The following is a 19,178-nucleotide window of genomic DNA, read 5'->3' as shown; positions in this document are numbered from 1 at the left end:
TTAATTTTGTAATTTTTCGTTTTAACACCTTTAAATTAAACAAATTTAAGTTTGAAATTAGGTATTTTGATTATTGGGTTTTTTAAAAAGTTGGGTTGGTTAAAAGTTGTGGTGGGATAACAGTGATTTGGCAACGTAGTTTATTAGAGACGTAATTTAACAGTAGTTTTTGATCCCAACACGAGCAATTTTATTTAAATGCAAACATTAATTTTCATTTTAATCTAAATGAAATTAATAAAGGGGTTAAAAATTGATGGTTTTGTTAAATTTTCTTGATTTTGTTATTAAGAATAAAGAATAACTATATTGGGGTCAAACATTTTCGTTGACAGTTAACGTAAATCTACATTGTTGCCAATTTCTCAGTAGTGGTGAATTAACGGTTAAAAAAGCAGGTATAAATACAGTTTCGTAACGTTTTCGCGCGTTATTCTCAACAAGATCGTCTCAACGCACGAAGTCGCTCGTACTTGATTAGAAGTCTCAAAGAAAAAACTCAGCGTTGAGAAGATGACCGGCCGTGGAAAAGGTGGAAAAGTGCGTGGAAAGGCCAAGTCTCGGTCAAATAGGGCAGGGCTTCAATTCCCTGTTGGTCGCATCCACCGTTTGCTTCGTAAAGGAAACTATGCCGAACGCGTTGGAGCTGGGGCCCCCGTTTATTTAGCGGCTGTCATGGAGTACCTCGCCGCGGAAGTTCTCGAGTTGGCAGGAAACGCCGCCAGGGACAACAAAAAGACTAGGATCATCCCCCGTCACTTACAACTCGCAATTCGTAACGACGAAGAGTTAAATAAGTTGTTGTCCGGGGTTACGATCGCCCAAGGTGGAGTTCTACCCAATATCCAGGCGGTGTTATTGCCGAAGAAAACTGGAACAAACACATCCGGGGCTAAAGGAGCCAAAACTGCTTCGCAAGATTATTAAGATTATTTCTTTTAGAACGTAATGAACTTGTATTATTTTTCTGTGTCCTACATCTTCGATAAATTTAGTATTTTTCTTTAGTTTTTGAAATAATTTTGATTTGTAAAAAAAATACTAAAAGATTCTTGGGCATTTATTATTATTAAAGTGATCAAAAAATATTAATTTTTTTATTTTTAACCTTTCGAAATTAATGTATGTATCAATAAAAAGTAATTGATAATATAAAATTTAAAAAAATGTAAATTTAGGTTATGTTGAAATGTCAAAAAAATTAAACGTCAAAAAATCACTAATTTTATTTGGGGGTTTTAAGTTATAATATTGAATCATATTGATGGTAAAAGGATTTATTGAATTATAAAAGTATGAAAATGGTGTGATTTGGTAATAAAATAATTAATTAAAAAAAATTTTGAAAGAAAAATTCTATTTTAGGTTATGTTGAAATGTCAAAATGAGAAAATTTCAAAAAATCATTTTAACTTTATTTCGGGGTATTAAACGGCGATATATAACTTAAATTAAAGCCAACAGGGTTTATTTTATGATGTTGTGTGTAAAAGATGTGAATTGATAATAAAAATTTCCAGAAAAATAATTATTAAGAATGAAGTTGACAGGTAAGGTTATTTTCATGTGTCAAAAAAACTTGTATTTGTCAAAATTGCATTTTAGGTTATGTTATATATCAAAATTAATGTTACAGACTAAATATACAGTGAATTTCACTTAAGATGCAATATACATAAATATATTTCCATAGAAATCTACTTACTTTATCCCACATAAAACGCATTCGGGTTCTTAGACGCACGGCTGAACCCGAAACTTTTTAGTTCTAGTTTTAATTGCTATGCAGTGTTTGATTGTTGTATATTTTTATTGAACTAAAAGTAGCACTAACACTAGACCAAGAACTAGCATCATTCGGTTTTAACCGTCTTATGAGGGCCGATTTACATCAGATGAGCGAATACTCATTCTATCCCCATTCTATCAAATTCCTTTAGTATAAACAGACGTAGAGTATTCTTTCGTTGTTCTGTCTACGTTCACAAATATTCTATGGAATATTCTAATTCTATCCTTCTTCTTCTTATCGATTTAATTATGGATTGGTCTCAAAAAAATGTCTATTAATGATAAAAGCCTACTAAAAGTCCAGATGTCTGTGGGATCCGACTTTTGAACACTATAAAATACAATTCGCAAACAAGATTCTTGGCAGGAAATTGCAAATGTAATGTTGAAGAAGCAAAAAAAAAAAGATGGATTCGGTTCTTGCAACTTACCGCCGAGAAAGGCAAAAATAATGACTACGAAATCAGGCAGCATTATTGCTATTAATCAGTATTTAAAACTATGCACTTTTTGATGGATAAATATAAACCGAGGAAAACATTTGATTTGGACACTAACCAAAATAAAAATATGGCGAGTATTTATAACAATTTCAGAAAAGGTGTCCAAAGAAATTAGTTATCCAATATTGTTTTGCCATGACAAAATATCTGTGAAATTAAACATTGTAAAGTATGTCTTCGTCTAGTGTTGGATAATGGGAGAAATGATGATAAACGATCCACATTTTTCCAATGACCTGGAGTAACGACGCCATCTTCAATTCTGTCCATCATATCCGGTGAATTATAGGCTTTCTTTTTTATCAAATAATTATGTAGGTTTATGCAGACCATAATGATTGTATAATTTATGAGAGACGCTTTATCTGGTTGTAGTAAGATAGGTTTTCGCAATACACGAAAAACTGCTGAAAGTATGCAAAACGCATGTCTTGATGTCTTCACATTCGGACAGTTCCCAAAATACATTACTGCAGTCTGTAATCACAGATTAACCACCATTCAGATATAGCATTACATATTGTGGATTTAGATATTTTAGTCAAATACATTAGGCTTTCATAGGAACCTCCAGTTGTCAAAAATCTTAATGTCTCTGCTAGCCTGTCATATGCAGGAATCAAGTCTCTAAAATTCGTTGTTGATTTCAAAATTTTTTCCCAATTATAACCGTTCTTTATTTAGTAGCTTTAAATCGGCTAAACATCAACATTGTTGATTTTTGAAAATTAACTCAATCATTTTTAAACTAAAAGCGATGGAGAAATATTTTTTATACATAAAACCTTAGTAATGGACCATAAAGACTAAATCCATAACAAGATTGAACCCAATTATTACTATTTTTTATTTATAAGCTCTAAATCGATTAAACATCAAAATTGTTGATTTTCGAAAATTAACTCAATCATAACTCAAAAACTAAAAGCGATGGAGAAAAACTTTTTATACATAAAACCGTAGTAATGGACCATAAAGACTAGAACCATAACAAGATTGAACCCAATTATTACTATTTTTTATTTATAAGCTCTAAATCGATTAAACATCAAAATTGTTGATTTTCGAAAAATTACTCAATCATAACTCATAAACTAAAAGCGATGGGGAAATATTTTTTATACATAAAAGCTTAGTAATGGGCGATAAAGACTAGATCCATAACAAGATTGAACCCAATTATTACTATTTTTTATTTATAAGAATTATAAGCTTTAAACCGATTAAATATCAAAATTGTTGATTTTCGAAAATTAATTCAATTATAACTCAAAAACTAAAGCCGATGGGGAAATACTTTTTATACATAAAACCTTAGTAATGGGCCATAAAGATTAAATCCATAACAAGATTGAACCCAATTATTACCATTTTTTATTTATAAGCTCTAAATCGATTAAACATCAAAATTGTTGATTTTCGAAAATTAACTCAATTATAACTCAAAAACTAAAAGCGATGGAGAAATACTTTTTATACATAAAACCTTAGTAATGGATCATAAAGACTAAATCCAAAACAAGATTGAACCCAATTATTACCATTTTTTATTTATAAGAATTATAAACTTTAAACCGAAAATATCAAAATTGTTGATTTTCGAAAATTAACTCAATCATAACTCATAAACTAAAAGCGATGGGGAAACACTTTTTATACATAAAACCTTAGTAATGGGTCATAAAGATTAAATCCATAACAAGATTGAACCCAATTATTACCATTTTTTATTTATAAGCTCTAAACCGATTAAACATCAAAATTGTTGATTTTCGAAAATTAACTCAATCATAACTCAAAAACTAAAAGCGATGGAGAAAAACTTTTTATACATAAAACCGTAGTAATGGGCCATAAACACTAGATCCATAAAAAGATTGAACCCAATTATTACCATTTTTTTATTTATAAGCTCTAAATTGATTAAACATCAAAATTGTTGATTTTCGAAAATTAACACAATTATAACTCAAAACTAAAAACGATGGAGAAAAACTTTTTATACATAAAACTTTAGTAATGGACCATAAAGACTAGATCCAAAAAAAGATTGAACTTAATTATTACCATTTTTTATTTATAAGCTCTAAATCAGTGGTGACCCATGACGTCAATTGCCAAAAAAATCATAAATCTGAAATATCTATGTCTGGGCCTCAGAGCAAAAAAAAAGGAAGGTTACTTTAAACCCTTCGGTCGATCTTGATTAAAAATTTGTGCACAACACTGCTATATTGCATTTTATGTGGGGCAATGCAAGTGCATAGTAGTTTCATAACTATGGTGATTGCATTCATATATTGAAAGTTATATGAAATTCCCGGTATACAATCATCTTTTTGGAAGTTAAAACCATGAATTTGCAAACATTAAGTTATTTTCATTGCAGAACTCATTCCATTCATCTTCCTTTCCCTATTTTTGCATTAGTCGCCTATAATTATGTTAAAACTAAGAATAATTTGTAATTAAAAACATTAAATTTTATTAATGTCTTGTTTTTATTACACATTTTTATTTTCAACACTGATTTTTATTTTATTTATTAATTTTTTTTGTTTCAAAGACGTTCATCAACTCTCTAAGTATAAAGTACATAACATAAATATAAATCCCTTTCTTGAATTACCTACTATTTTAATTAATTAATTAAAAAATAAATCCTTAACAAGTTATCATGTAAAACTGTAAAATAGAAGGGTTTTGTATTAAACGATACATACTTAACATAGTTGTTTTTCTTATCCATAATTTTTTGATACAACTAAACCCAATTTTTCGTTTAATTTTCTCTTTTTTAATACAAAAAAAAAACGCATAAATTGCATCTATGTATATAAATTATTAATTATAATTATAAACATTTATCTAAATCAGAAAAAGTTTTTCGGGGAAAGTAATTTTTGATGAGGAGAGATAAAATTGAAATTTTCCTTTTGGATCATCAGATCTAAAACAAATTATTATTAATTTATCAATTAATTAGTATATAATTAATAAATCTTACGCCATCGACGGGATCTGCTTCATCCGCTGAGCTAATGTCATCACCGAATTCGATATCATCATTGAATTCTTCCACAAACGAGACCGTATCGTTAATGCGCACCGTTTCGGGGAATTCGCCGTAAGTTTTCAAATTACGCGCTTCATCTGGGGTGTATTTTAGGATAACATCGGCTTTAGCATCTTGGTAATCTCTCAGACCAATTAAAATAATATCTCCTTGGTTAATCCAAACTTTCTTGCGGAGTTTTCCTCTGATGTGACATAACCTCTTTACGCCATCAAAACATGTTGCTTCAAGGCGGCCGTTTCCCAACATTTTCGTGACTTGGGCGTATTCTTGCCCGTCTTCTTTAAAGACTAATTCACGCTTTTCCGTTTCGTTTTCATTCTTACCTCTCCTTCGATTTTTACCTCCCTTTCCTGGAATCAAAAAAGAAATTTAATTTCATCCGCGTCTAACTTCACACCAATCCATATTGAATTGTCACAAGAAATTGATGTCATCATAAGAAAATAATCTTTATTTATTTAAAAACGATTTAATTCACGATTTAATTCATTTTTTTAAGTTATTTATGAGGGGTGAATCATAAAAATATTAAAAATTATTTACTTGACTAAAAATATGGGCGATTCGGGGAAATATTTTTGTAATTACTTACCTTTATTTTTCGGCATGATTGGTTATTATTATTCTCCGGTTAATCGTAGGAAAAAAAATAGATTAAAATTTGGTCGAAAACGATTATAAACGTGATAAAAAACCGTTCTCGAGTTCTTCAATGCGAGAGAACTGTGGCGAACAGCAGCTGAGGATCACGGGAAAAACAAACGCTTGCGCCATCTACATCCGTCCCCTTCGAGAGACTAATATTCGTGTCAAAAATGGATTCCTACTCCGAACGCGAGGAACGGGGATCCTGTGCGAAAAGACCAAAATTGGACGTTAGCGAATTTAATGCGGGTGTTTTGTGCGACGCGGTCACATTTTCCAATTTTCCGACACCGTCCGGAGCCCAGATCGACTCTACAGAAGGTAAAAATCGCAAAATATGTTTGGTTGTTTAGGAATTTTTTTCAACCCAATATGGCGGCCAAGAACAAAGGCGAACGTCGTCGACATTTTGTAGGCGTGGCTCACTTGGATTTTCGATTATTCGAAATTGTCACTTTTGACATTTGAGTCATTTGACTTTTTCATTCGAGTTTTCATTTCAAAGTTTTTTATTTTAATTCCATTTAAATGTTAAAAAAAAAATGAAAGAAAAACCGGTACGACTCACTTTATTTTTTTCTTTTTTGAAAAATTACTACTTTAATTAATAAAAATTAAATTTAATTAAGTTTTTGCGTTTTTTATTTATATCCTAAATCGCGAATTATTTACTGTTTATATCAAATCACTTTTTCACTCACCACTTTTTAACAGATACGTCGCGTTTTTTTATTGAGGTTATATTTACGTTGATCACATGGTTTTTAAATGTCACTTTTATAACCTTTTTTTTTTTAATTGTCAAATTTTGACAGTTTTTTTTAATTATTAATTTGTATCAAATTACAAAAACGAAATAATTGTTATGTCAGGTTTTAATGTGGATTGTGACTCCGGATATGAAGCTTCCACATTGAGTTCAATGCCAACACCTTCAAATCTTACCTCACCACACACAGATCCAACGGATTTTCAAGAATGTTTACCACCATCGGAAACGGATCACCTAAATCAACTTCACAATGATTTATTCGCATTGGACACATCTCAAGATAGTATTGAAGCCGACGATGACAACGCATCCACGGTTAGTAATTTAAGCGAGCTCAGCGGGATTTCTGAATTATCCGGACACAATTGGAAACCAATGGCTGGAAGTATGGCATGGGTAAGTCTAAAATTTCAATAAAATATGCTCACCTGTGATGATTTAAAACCGTTTCAACACCAAACTATGAATTTTTTATGATTTCTAATTTGTTTTAATGTATATTGACGTAAAAGCTTTGTTTTAAAGTGAAAATGGTTATTATCAGTGACTTTATACTGATGTCACAATCTGTGTATAAAAATAGTATTTGGCAAGTAAAAGTTACTAAGTGGGAAGGTGTTGTTAGAAGTTAAATGTTCCTAAAATTATACATTTAGATTATCTTTAAATTAAACTAAAAAAAATCAAAAAATAAATGATTAATTAAGAACAAAGTTTAACATGAATTAAAAATAAATAAAATAAAGAATTTTATGTCAACATAAATTAATTTAATTCGTTTATTATGAATTTACACACAAATGGTAAAAAAGAAATTGAAAAATTAATAATTGGGACGAATTTGTTGATTTTTTTATTAATTCTCTAATTTATTTGTTATATGTCCAGGGAAATCTTTTAATTTTATGAAGTGAAGCTTTAATTTGGATTAAATCTGCTTTATATCAACTTGGAAATTAATTTCGAACTTGTATTTATAATGAGAATGGAGATTGGATGATTTTTGAAGCAATCAAATTGGTGGATATGATTTAAATGCTTCATAATTACATTAACATATTTACATGAGACGTGTAAATTTAATGTGTAAACTGAAAAAACTATTTATGATGTCTTTCTTGGTGGTTAAAGGCGAGAAACTTTGGAAATAACTTTTTATATTTATCAAATAAAATTTTGTGGAGAATAAGAATCATTCTGAATTATTCTATGTTGTCTTAGCCAGCTTATTAATACGATTTTATGTTAAAAGGAATTAACAATTTATAATTAATCTATTGTATGTTAAGAATTAGATTTGAGTTTTTGTTAATGTCTCATTATTAATGTCACCAAGTAATATAATCGCCAGGATGTAGAATAATAATCTGTTTTACTTGTGAAGTTGTAAATAGTTAAAACAATAGCCAACAATATACACTGGATCCACCCTAAAATGTGGAACAAGAATATGAGCTAATGATACTTCATGAACATAATATAAGACAAAAATTAGAGAGGTACTTAATAAAGTAAAAACAGAGAATTTCAATACTGGGAATATAAATGTGCCTAGATTAACATACATATTGAGGGAGCACAGTCCATAGAAGTATGGCAAAAGAAAAATAGATGAAAAATAAGAAAGAATTTAATATCTATTGAAAAATGGAAAAATTGCTATAAACTACTACTGACTAAAAAAGGTCAAGAAATCCATAATATACAAGATATGAGTATGATTGAAGATTGCGCCAGATGAATATAACAGTAGAGATGATAAAAAATAGTGGTGAGACATTATGGATGAGAATAAGAGAAATAGAACTATAATGGTATTTGTATTACAAGCACCATGAGTAGGCTGTACAGAAAGATGTTACAGAACAGAATAAGAGAAATCAGCTTTACCCTTTAATGTACAGATAATTTATTCATTCTGAAATAGTTGATGGAAAAAAAGATAAGAAAAGATGAAGAAGTAATATAGCAAGAAATAAACTATGGAATGTGTTGCAGATATGTTGAAGACCCTATGATTGCGATAATAAAAGAATTATAAAAGTTTTCCAGCAAGGATGTTACTTGTCACTGGTGCTTTTAATATACAGGGTGTCTCGCGCAAGTGACAAAGTACGTAAATTACATTTAGAAGCTGAGATACACAGTTCTTCCTTACAATTAGATTAAACTTTTAGGAAATTTACCATACTATAAACTCAAAATATTTTTATATATATAGGATGTTCCATAACGACGTATCGAAATAAACATAATATAGAGGGTGGTTCAGTTTTTAATGGGGAAACTACACTAAGACGTACTACTTGCCAAAATAACACAAGTTTTTCATATAAAGGTAGCTTATTCTTTAGTGGTACTTTTTTGTCTCTTTATTATTTTTCTTAAAGGAAACTAAGTGGAAATTATTAATTTCCATGTAAATAAATAAAATATCGTGCTATGTGCCGCCAAGTTTATCTTGCTAACCACGGTATTGGACCTACCATTTTTTTTGTAAAAAAATTATTAAATATAGATTCAATTTGACGTTTCTTGAAAATGAAATTGCAAAAATTTTTTTTTCTCCTAAACGGTTAGGAATTAATAATTGAAACTTTTTGAAGTTGTAAAAGAACATCTGAGGTTAGATCATACCAAATTTTATGTTTCCAACATTAACAATTTTTTGTAAAAAAATTATTAAATATCATTGATTTAATTTGACGTTTCTTGAAAATGAAATTTCAAAAATTTTTTTTTCCTAAACGGTTAGGAATTAATAATTGAAACTTTTTGAGGTTGTAAAAGAACATCTGAGGTTAGATCATACCAAATTTTATGTTTCCAACATTAACAGTTTTTTTGTAAAAAAATTATTAAATATCATTGATTCAATTTGACGTTTCTTGAAAAAAAATTTCAAAATTTTTTTTTCTCCTAAACGGTTAGGAATTAATAATTGAAATATTTTGAGGTTGTAAAAGAACATCTGAGGTTAGATCATACCAAATTTTATGTTTCCAACATTAACAATTTTTTGTAAAAAAATTATTAAATATCATTGATTTAATTTGACGTTTCTTGAAAATGAAATTTCAAAAATTTTTTTTTCCTAAACGGTTAGGAATTAATAATTGAAACTTTTTGAGGTTGTAAAAGAACATCTGAGGTTAGATCATACCAAATTTTATGTTTCCAACATTAACAGTTTTTTTGTAAAAAAATTATTAAATATCATTGATTCAATTTGACGTTTCTTGAAAAAAAATTTCAAAATTTTTTTTTCTCCTAAACGGTTAGGAATTAATAATTGAAACTTTTTGAGGTTGTAAAAGAACATCTGAGGTTAGATCATACCAAATTTTATGTTTCCAACATTAACAATATTTTGTAAAAAAATTATTAAATATCATTGATTCAATTTGACGTTTTTTGAAAATGAAATTTCAAAAATTTTTTTTCCTGAACGGTTAGGAATTAATAATTGAAACTTTTTGAGGTTGTAAAAGAACATCTGAGGTTAGATCATACCAAATTTTATGTTTCCAACATTAACAATTTTTTGTAAAAAAATTATTAAATATCATTGATTCTATTTGACATTTCTTGAAAATGAAATTTCAAAAATTTTTTTTTCTTAAACGGTTAGGAATTAATAATTGAAACTTTTTGAGGTTGTAAAAGAACATCTGAGGTTAGATCATGCCAAATTTTATGTTTCCAACATTAACAGTTTTTTTGTAAAAAAATTATTAAATATCATTGATTCTATTTGACGTTTCTTGAAAATGAAATTTCAAAAATTTTTTTTTCCTAAACGGTTAGGAATTAATAATTGAAACTTTTTGAGGTTGCAAAAGAACATCTGAGGTTAGATCATACCAAATTTTATGTTTCCAACATTAACAGTTTTTTGTAAAAAAATTATTAAAAATCATTGATTCAATTTGACGTTTCTGGAAAATGAAATTTCAAAATTTTTTTTCTCCTAAACGGTTAGGAATTAATAATTGAAACTCTTTGAGGTTGTAAAAGAACATCTGAGGTTAGATCATACCAAATTTTATGTTTCCAACATTAACAGTTTTTTGTAAAAAAATTATTAAATATCATTGATTCTATTTGACGTTTCTTGAAAATGAAATTTCAAAATTTTTTTTTCTCCTAAACGGTTAGGAATTAATAATTGAAACTTTTTGAGGTTGTAAAAGAACATCTGAGGTTATATCATGCCAAATTTTATGTTTCCAAAATTAACAATTTTTTGTAAAAAAATTATTAAATATCATTGATTCAATTTGACGTTTCTTGAAAATGACTGAATATTTAAAAAGTTTTGCTCTGTTAATCATTTCCATGAAGTGCTTAGTGTAAATTTAAATGATATGGATGGTAGTTGTGAAGCCTTATATTATTGTTTACTGAGCTTTTATTCATATCTGTTGCTCTAGCGATCTTTCCTCAATGTTTAGGTATATCGATACATCCAGTATCTTCAAATTTAAGTAGTGCATTATCAAAACATCGCCGGCATTTAGGTATCTTTCTCTGTATGTATAGAAATAAATAGTGTGGTATATTTCCTACAACTTTTGTCTAAGGAAAAACTGTGTATCTCGGCTCCTTATTGCCTGTCATGTACTTTACTGCTTACATGGGACCCTTGTATATGTCGACACGGTTTTGAAGAGGTGGAAACGTACTTATCTAAGCATGGAGATCCTGTTAATGATAAATATCTTGTATTATTAAGTTTTGCTGATGATTAGGTGACTTTAATGCAATATGGTTTATATGGTTGTAAAGTTTGAAGTTAAATGTTATGTTTTAATTAATGATAATACCGATGTGAGGCAAGTCCAGGAATTTAAATAACTAGAAAAGATATAGAATAAAGTTAAAAAGACAGGAGAATCGTTGGAACCCTTAAAACAGATGGATCAGATTACAATACATATTATTAAATCAAGAAATAAGGAACGGAACACCTACTAGGTTTGAACACCTACTCAGTATTGATGGCACAAAATAACCAAAAATATTGGAATAAAAGATGATGACCATGTAGATCCATCTTCAAACCATCGTTTGTTAAAAATTAGCTTTAACTTGCATTGTCACAGTGATAATACAGCAATTCGTTTAAATATTGTTTCCTAAATCCAGTTCTTTTCCATTTTGAGAATTCTCCATTATCGTTGGTGTTCTCATAAAGTGAGTGTCTGCCTATTCTCATGAATTGTTCCTGTTTTGCGGAGTTGGGACCTGGAGGTAGGATTTGTTGGTGCGTCTTGAGTAGACTGTGGGCATTACTAAGAATTTGTACAACCCAACAATCGGTATCTTATGCTGCTTCTGAAACCCTCTCACCAACCATTTGAATTCCCTTAAAACTAACTTACAAGGAGGAAACTTGTTTAAATCTCTGACACGAAATAAAAAAAAAAAGAGAAGTTCAAAATCACAGTTTTACCTTTGGGGGAATTCATGGCATCTTACAAACATATTGGAAATAAAGAAAATTATAAGGACTTCACATACTGCTCTGAAGTAATTCAGCTATATTAATTAGCAGATCCAGACATAATTTAAAATTTGTATTACTTTTTATTTAAATTACTTTATATTTATTTCATGTTTAATTTTGTTCTTAATTAGATATGCTAAACGATTTTGAAATTATTTTTATAAAGTAAGTAATAAGTCACTATTCTTATACCATCCAGAGACAACTTGCAACACCATAATTACATATAAAAGTGGTTATCTTAAAATTTTTTTTATTTTTATCGCTTTTCATTGTTACTCTTAATTTAATCGTTAATGTATTATTGTATAAATTTTAATTCATTTCTCTTTTTGTTTAATAATCAGATTAAAAAGCAAATGGCAAGTGGTGTAGATCCGCGCGCTTTATTAATAGAATTAGGAGTTGAGCTACAAGATTTACCTGCGAGCGTGGACGATCTCATGTTATGGAAATTAATTATAAACATGCTTGCTGAACCACCCAGACGACATAAATTGAGACACGTTAACACAATAGATGATGTAGTTAGGCTTTTAAAAGGTGAAATATTCCAAAATCATTATTTCTAAAATGATTATCTAATTTAATTATTATTTTAGGTGCCAAAAATGTGATAGTTTTAACCGGGGCGGGTGTTTCAGTTTCTTGTGGAATACCCGATTTTCGTTCAAAAGATGGGATTTATTCACGTTTAGCGATAGATTTCCCCGATCTTCCAGATCCGCAGGCTATGTTTGATATAAATTATTTTATAAACGATCCTCGGCCGTTTTTTAAATTCGCTAAAGATATTTACCCAGGAAAATTCAAACCAAGCCCTTGTCACAGGTTTATAAAACTTTTAGAACGGCACAATAAACTATTAAGAAATTACACGCAAAACATCGATACTTTAGAGAAAGTTGCCGATATTCAAAACGTTATTGAGTGCCACGGATCGTTTGCAACTGCAACTTGTACAAAATGCCAAGTTCAATTAACAGCGGAGGCAATTCGCGACGTGGTTTTATCCCAAAACATTCCTATTTGCCAGTTTTGTCAGCCGGAAATTGGGGAATCGGCTTCGATAGAAAGTTTTAAAGATCGCGAAGTGGGTGCTTTGAAGAGGCTCGTTGAAAATGGGATTATGAAGCCGGATATTGTATTTTTTGGGGAAGGATTACCCGATACTTTTCATGAAGCGATGGCTGAGGATAAAAATAAATGCGATTTATTAGTGGTTATTGGGTCATCGCTTAAAGTTCGACCAGTCGCTTTAATTCCGAGTTCTTTACCCGCCAATGTTCCTCAAATCCTAATTAATAGAGAACCTTTACCTGATTGTCATTTCGACGTTGAATTACTTGGTGATTGTGATGGAATTATTAATCATATTTGTCAACTGTAAGTTATTAATAATTAATTAATTAATTAATTTAATGAAAATATGATTTGATTTAGATTGGGAAATTCGTGGAGTGACCCAGTTTATCGAAACCAACTTTTAAAAGAAACAGTACAACTCCTTCCATGGATTAAAGAAGATCCAATTTTATGTCCACCACCGACTATTCCAAAAACGTTGGAAGACGCGGCGTGTAAGTGTTCCTTTTCAAATAACAAAAACATTTGTGACAAAAAACCATCATCTTCTGGTCAAAATCTTAATCAAATTAATCATCCGTCCGGTTGTGTGTGCACCCTATCAAATCAACCAGTCGATTCGTCATCGTTTGAATTCTTACACGACGATTCTGGTTACGCGAGAGACTCAATCAAAGAACGACACGAATCGATTGATTCAGCCCGAGATTCCGGAATCGGAGATAATTCAAATTTCATGGACGGCGATACGATGACGGAAACTGTTACGATGTCGGATATGCGAGGTTATTGGCAACCGAAAGAAAAAAGGAGTATAGCGGAGCGTTTACCTAAAGATAGCTTTTATTTAATACCGCCTAGTAGATATATTTTTCCGGGTGCTGAGGTTTATTACGACCCCGATAATTATTTGGATAATAGTTCAAGTTCAGATTCAACAGAGAGTGAGTCTGAACAAGACAATTTAGATGTTTCATTTTAATTTATTTAAATAATTTGATGGCTAAATCTGAATGTTTCTAATTTTAGATTTAGTTCAATAAAAATATACAACAACATGGCATAAACTAGAATTATCATTAACATTATAACTATACTCTGTTTTTAAACCAGGAGGAGTAAACGCGAAAGTCAGATTTACACTAAGAAAAATCAAATAATTAAATTAATAATTATTATTTATTTATTTACTTATTATTATGAAATTTGTTGTGAACGACTATTAGGGTCACGATCCTATTAGATTTCACTCAATTAAATTTACAACAATGACATTCAAAATCAAAATTCAAAATTGACTGTGTGTGAACCTTCCTCGCATTCAACCAATCACGTGCAAGGTCAATCTGGTGACAAATTTAAAATACTCCTCTTGGTTTAAAAACAGAGTATAGTACTAATGTGTCTTGAGGGACACAAACTTGAATAATTCTTGTTGTAGGTCTAATGTTAGTTTTAGTTTAATGAAATGTATAACAATCTGGTGTTGAATAACAACTAAAACTAGGATTAACACTTACTAGAACTAACACTAGATCTAGAACTAGAAACATTTGAGGTTAGCTGCACGTCTCTAAAGAAGGATAAACCCGAATAATTCTAGTTCTAGAACTAGTTCCGGTTTTAGTTCAATAATAATACATAAGCTAGGGCTATCTAGTGCGAACTAGCGCTACTTAGAACTGTCACTAGAACTAACTCTAGATCTAGAACTAGAATCATTCGGGTTTAGCCGTCTTTAGAGACGTGTGGCTAAACCCGAATGTTTCTAGTTCTAGATCTAGTGTTAGTTTTAGTTCAATAACAATACACAACCTAGCGCTATCTAGTGCTCACTAGCGCTACTTACAACTGTCACCAGAACTAACACTAGACCTAGAACTAGAATCATTCAGGTTTAGCCGTCTTTAGAGACGTGTGGCTAAATCTGAATGTTTCTAGTTCTATGTCTAGAGTTAGTTCTAGTTTTAGTTTAATAACAGTACACAACCTAGCGCTATCTAGTGCTCACCAGCGATATTTAGAACTGTCACCAGAACAAATACTAGACCTAGAACTAGAATCATTCGGGTTAGCCGTCTTTAGAGACGTGTGGCTAAACCCGAATGTTTCTAGTTCTATGTCTAGAGTTAGTTCTAGTTTTAGTTTAATAACAATACACAACCTAGCTCTATCTAGTGTTAACTAGCGCTACTTAGAACTGTCACTAGAACTAACTCTAGATCTAGAACTAGAATCGTTCGGGTTTAACCGTCTTTATAGACGTGTAGCTAAACCCGAATATTTCTAGTTCTAGGTTTAGTGTTTGTTCTAGTTTTAATTCAATAACAATACACAACCTAGCTCTATGTAGTGCTAACTAGCGCCACTTAGAACTAATTCTAGATCTAGAACTAGAATCATTCGGGTTTAGCCGTCTTTAGAGACGTGTGGCTAAACCCGAATGTTTCTAGTTCTAGGTCTAGTGTTAGTTTTACTTTTAATTCAATAACAATACACAACCTAGCGCTATCTAGTGCTTACTAGCGATACTTAGAGCTGGCACCAGAACTAACACTAAACCTAGAATTAGAATCATTTGGGTTTACCAGCACGTCTCTAAACACAGCTAAACCCAAATGTTTCTAGTTCTAGGTCTAGTTTTAATTCAATAACAATACACAACCTAACTCTATCTAGTGCTAACTAGCGCTATTTAAAACTGTCACTGGAACTAGTACCGGTTTTAGATTAATAACAATCAGAGATGTGAAAAATACTTTTAAAAAAGTATTTAAATGCAAACAGTTTCAAATTTTTGTACTTTAAATACAAAATCGTAAGTACTTAGTAGTAGTACTTTTTTTAATTTAGTACTTAAATACAAATTACGTATTTTCAAAATACTTTTTTTAAACACCACTACGTTTTTTTTAAAAAAATTTTTTTCTTTAAGGGGCCTTTACACGGTCAATATGTTGTCAATATCTGAGTATTGAAATCCAATCTAGTGGCTCTGCTACAGATTATTCGTAGATTATTGGTTGTCTCTAGAAAAAAAAACGCAGGATTAGATTATCCAAGCTGTATATGAACATGAATTTACTTTGTAGATTTTAAAATCACAAGTTTGTCAAATAACTCATTTTTCTTCTGTGAGGCCTCATTATTATTCCGCCAAAAGAAAAAAAGTCTTTTTTTGGAGCAGAACTTGGAATACAGATATTATATTTAATAAATCATCTAAATAATTCAAATTATCGTCACTATGTTTCAAATAATGAAGTATTTCTAAGTCAGTAGTGATGTTACTTTTACTATCACTTGTTACAGACTTTTCTTCCTTTTTGCGTTCTTTATTTTTTATTTTTGACCCTTTGCAGTAGATTAATCCAAATACAAGTCACAATTAAAACGCTTGTTTATACTTTTTTCTATTATATCAATTAAAGTACTGTAGTACTTTGGATTATCAGTTTTTAGCGAAGTTAACATTCGTCGCATACGCATTAGTTCCGGTAGATGCCTACTACCATAATAAGTTTCTTGGTCTCCTTCCAAGCTTCTAATGGAGTCAGCAATTGGTTTTAAACAAATTATGTATTCGGAGAGGTAGTCTATTTCATTGTCTTTAAAAGGTGGCAAGTTTAGTTTTCTTAACCTATTAAATAAATTATAAATAATAAATTAAATTCTATTAAATTTAGAAATTTAGGACAATAGTAGCGACAATCTTGCATTGTGGCTATGGGCAAGAGTTATGGAAAAACCATTAAAATTAGGACAAGTCAGCAATGAAATTAAGTTGTAGACAATCATGTTAGAGAAGTTTAAGAAAAAAGTATTTAGTATTTTCAAAATACAAAATAAGTTACTAAAAGTATGTTAAATAAAGTACAAAATACTTTTGGTGGAATGGCATTTAAAATACAGAATAGAAAATACGTATTTTGTATTTAAATACTTTTATTTCAAATAAGTAGGTAACATCTCTGATAACAATATACAACCTAGGGCTATCTAGTGCCTAGATAGTTAGAACTGTTACTAGAACTAATACTAGACCTAGAATTAGAATCATTTGGGTTTAGCCACACGTCTCTAAAGACGGCTAAACCCGAATGATTCTAATTATAGGTCTAGAGCTAGTTCCAGTTTTAGATCAATAACAATACACAACCTAGCGCTATTCAGAACTGCCACTAGAACTAACTCTAGATCTAGAACTAGAATCATTCGGGTTTAGCCGTCTTTAAAGACGTGTGGCTAAACCCGAATATTTCTAGTTCTATGTCTAGAGTTAGTTCTAGTTTTAGTTTAATAAGAATACACAACCCAGCGCTATTTAGTGCTAAGTAACGTTATTTAGAACTGTCACTAGAATTAACTCTGGATCTAGAACTGGAATCATTCGGGTTTAGCCGTCTTTAGAGACGTGTGGCTAAACCCGAATGTTTCTAGTTCTATGTCTAGAGTTAGTTCTAGTTTAACAACAATACACATCCTAATGCTATCCAGGACTGTCACTAGAACTAACTCTAGGTCTAGAACTAGAATCATTCGGGTTTAGCCGTCTTTAGAGACGTGTGGCTAAACCTGAATGTTTCTAGTTCTATGTCTAGAGTTAGTTTTAGTTTAATAACAATACACAACTTAACGCTATCTAGTGCTAACTAGCACTAGTGGGTACTGTCACTAGAACTAACACTAGACCTAGAATTAGAATCATTTGGGTTTAGCCACACGTCTCTAAAGACGGCTAAAGCCGAATGATTCTAATTCTAGGTCTAGAGCTAGTTCTAGTTTTAGCTCAATAACAATACACAACTTAGCGCTATTCAGTATTGCCACTAGAACTAACTCTAGATCTAGAACTAGAATCATTCGGGTTTAGCCGTCTTTAGAGACGTGTGGCTAAACCCGAATGTTTCTAGTTCTATATCTAGAGTTAGTTCTAGTTTTAGTTTAATAACAATACACAACCTAGCTCTATCTAGTGCTAAATAGCGCTACTTAGAACTTCACTAGAACTAACTCTAGATCTAGAACTAGAATCATTCGGGTTTAGCCGTCTTTAGAGACGTGTGGCTAAACCCGAATGTTTCTAGTTCTAGGTCTAGTGTTAGTTCTAGTTTTATTTCAGTAAAGTATATAACATTCTGTTATTGAACAACAACTAAAACTGGAATTAATACTATCACTAGAACTAACTCTAGACGTAAAACTAGAAATATTTGGGTTTAGCCAAACGTCTCGTGTGAAGGTCTAGTGTTAGTTTTAATTCAACAGTTAATTGAATAACAACTAAGACTATCACTAGAACTAACTCTAGACATAGAGACTGTTCTGGGTCTAGTGTTAATTAATTCTAGTTTTAATTCAATAAAATATAAAACATCGTGTTGTTGAATAACAACTAAAACTAGAATTAAACTAAAATTAGAAACATTTGGATTACTACTTTACACGTTGATATTTTCTTTTTGTTAACTTAGTTTTTTAAGACTTTTTTATTATTTGAACTATTAATTTTGATTTATTCTTTTGTACAGAGTGATTTTATTTAAAATGAAACAGGGTGTAAATAGGATTCAAAGAAAAAAAATGGTTTTGAAGAAATTATTTGAAAAAAAAAACATTGATCTCGAAAAAAAAAGAATTTTTTTTCTATTTAGTAAATCTTGGTAAGCAACGAAAAACTTTTATATTATTATAATTTTTTAAATGGATTTTTTAGTACTTATCGTATATGTTTTAGTAAAAATTAAATAGTTGATTTTTTTTGAGCAGTATTAGTGAAGGAAATTTCTGTTT

At 30.3% G+C, this 19,178-nt stretch overlaps 3 protein-coding genes across 3 annotated transcripts; 2 read left to right on the top strand and 1 right to left on the bottom strand.

The window, feature by feature from the left end:
• Positions 1 to 98: 98 nt before the first annotated feature.
• On the top strand, positions 99 to 1,088 carry LOC111422163 (histone H2A-like). The gene has a single exon (XM_023055386.2). The coding sequence runs from the start codon at positions 514 to 516 to the stop codon at positions 925 to 927; it is 414 nt and encodes a 137-aa protein (XP_022911154.1). The 5' UTR covers positions 99 to 513; the 3' UTR covers positions 928 to 1,088.
• Positions 1,089 to 5,112: 4,024 nt separating this feature from the next.
• LOC111418195 (eukaryotic translation initiation factor 1A) lies at positions 5,113 to 6,112 on the bottom strand. The gene is made up of 3 exons (XM_023050671.2): positions 5,966 to 6,112; positions 5,302 to 5,723; positions 5,113 to 5,244 (listed from the first exon to the last, which is right to left on the bottom strand). The coding sequence occupies exons 1-3, from the start codon at positions 5,979 to 5,981 to the stop codon at positions 5,239 to 5,241; spliced, it is 444 nt and encodes a 147-aa protein (XP_022906439.1). The 5' UTR covers positions 5,982 to 6,112; the 3' UTR covers positions 5,113 to 5,238.
• A 76-nt stretch (positions 6,113 to 6,188) lies between these two features.
• Positions 6,189 to 14,450, top strand: LOC111418194 (Sirtuin 1). Its single transcript, XM_023050670.2, has 5 exons — positions 6,189 to 6,339; positions 6,891 to 7,186; positions 12,647 to 12,842; positions 12,902 to 13,685; positions 13,743 to 14,450. Exons 1-5 carry the CDS (start codon positions 6,189 to 6,191, stop codon positions 14,365 to 14,367), a joined length of 2,052 nt encoding a protein of 683 aa, XP_022906438.1. The 3' UTR covers positions 14,368 to 14,450.
• The last annotated feature ends 4,728 nt before the right edge of the window (positions 14,451 to 19,178 follow it).

The sequence above is a fragment of the Onthophagus taurus genome, chromosome 1 (assembly GCF_036711975.1).
Source record: "Onthophagus taurus isolate NC chromosome 1, IU_Otau_3.0, whole genome shotgun sequence".
NCBI lineage: Eukaryota > Metazoa > Arthropoda > Insecta > Coleoptera > Scarabaeidae > Onthophagus > Onthophagus taurus.
The sequence above is the reverse complement of the archived record's forward strand: the minus strand, read 5'-3'. Positions and strand labels throughout refer to the sequence as shown.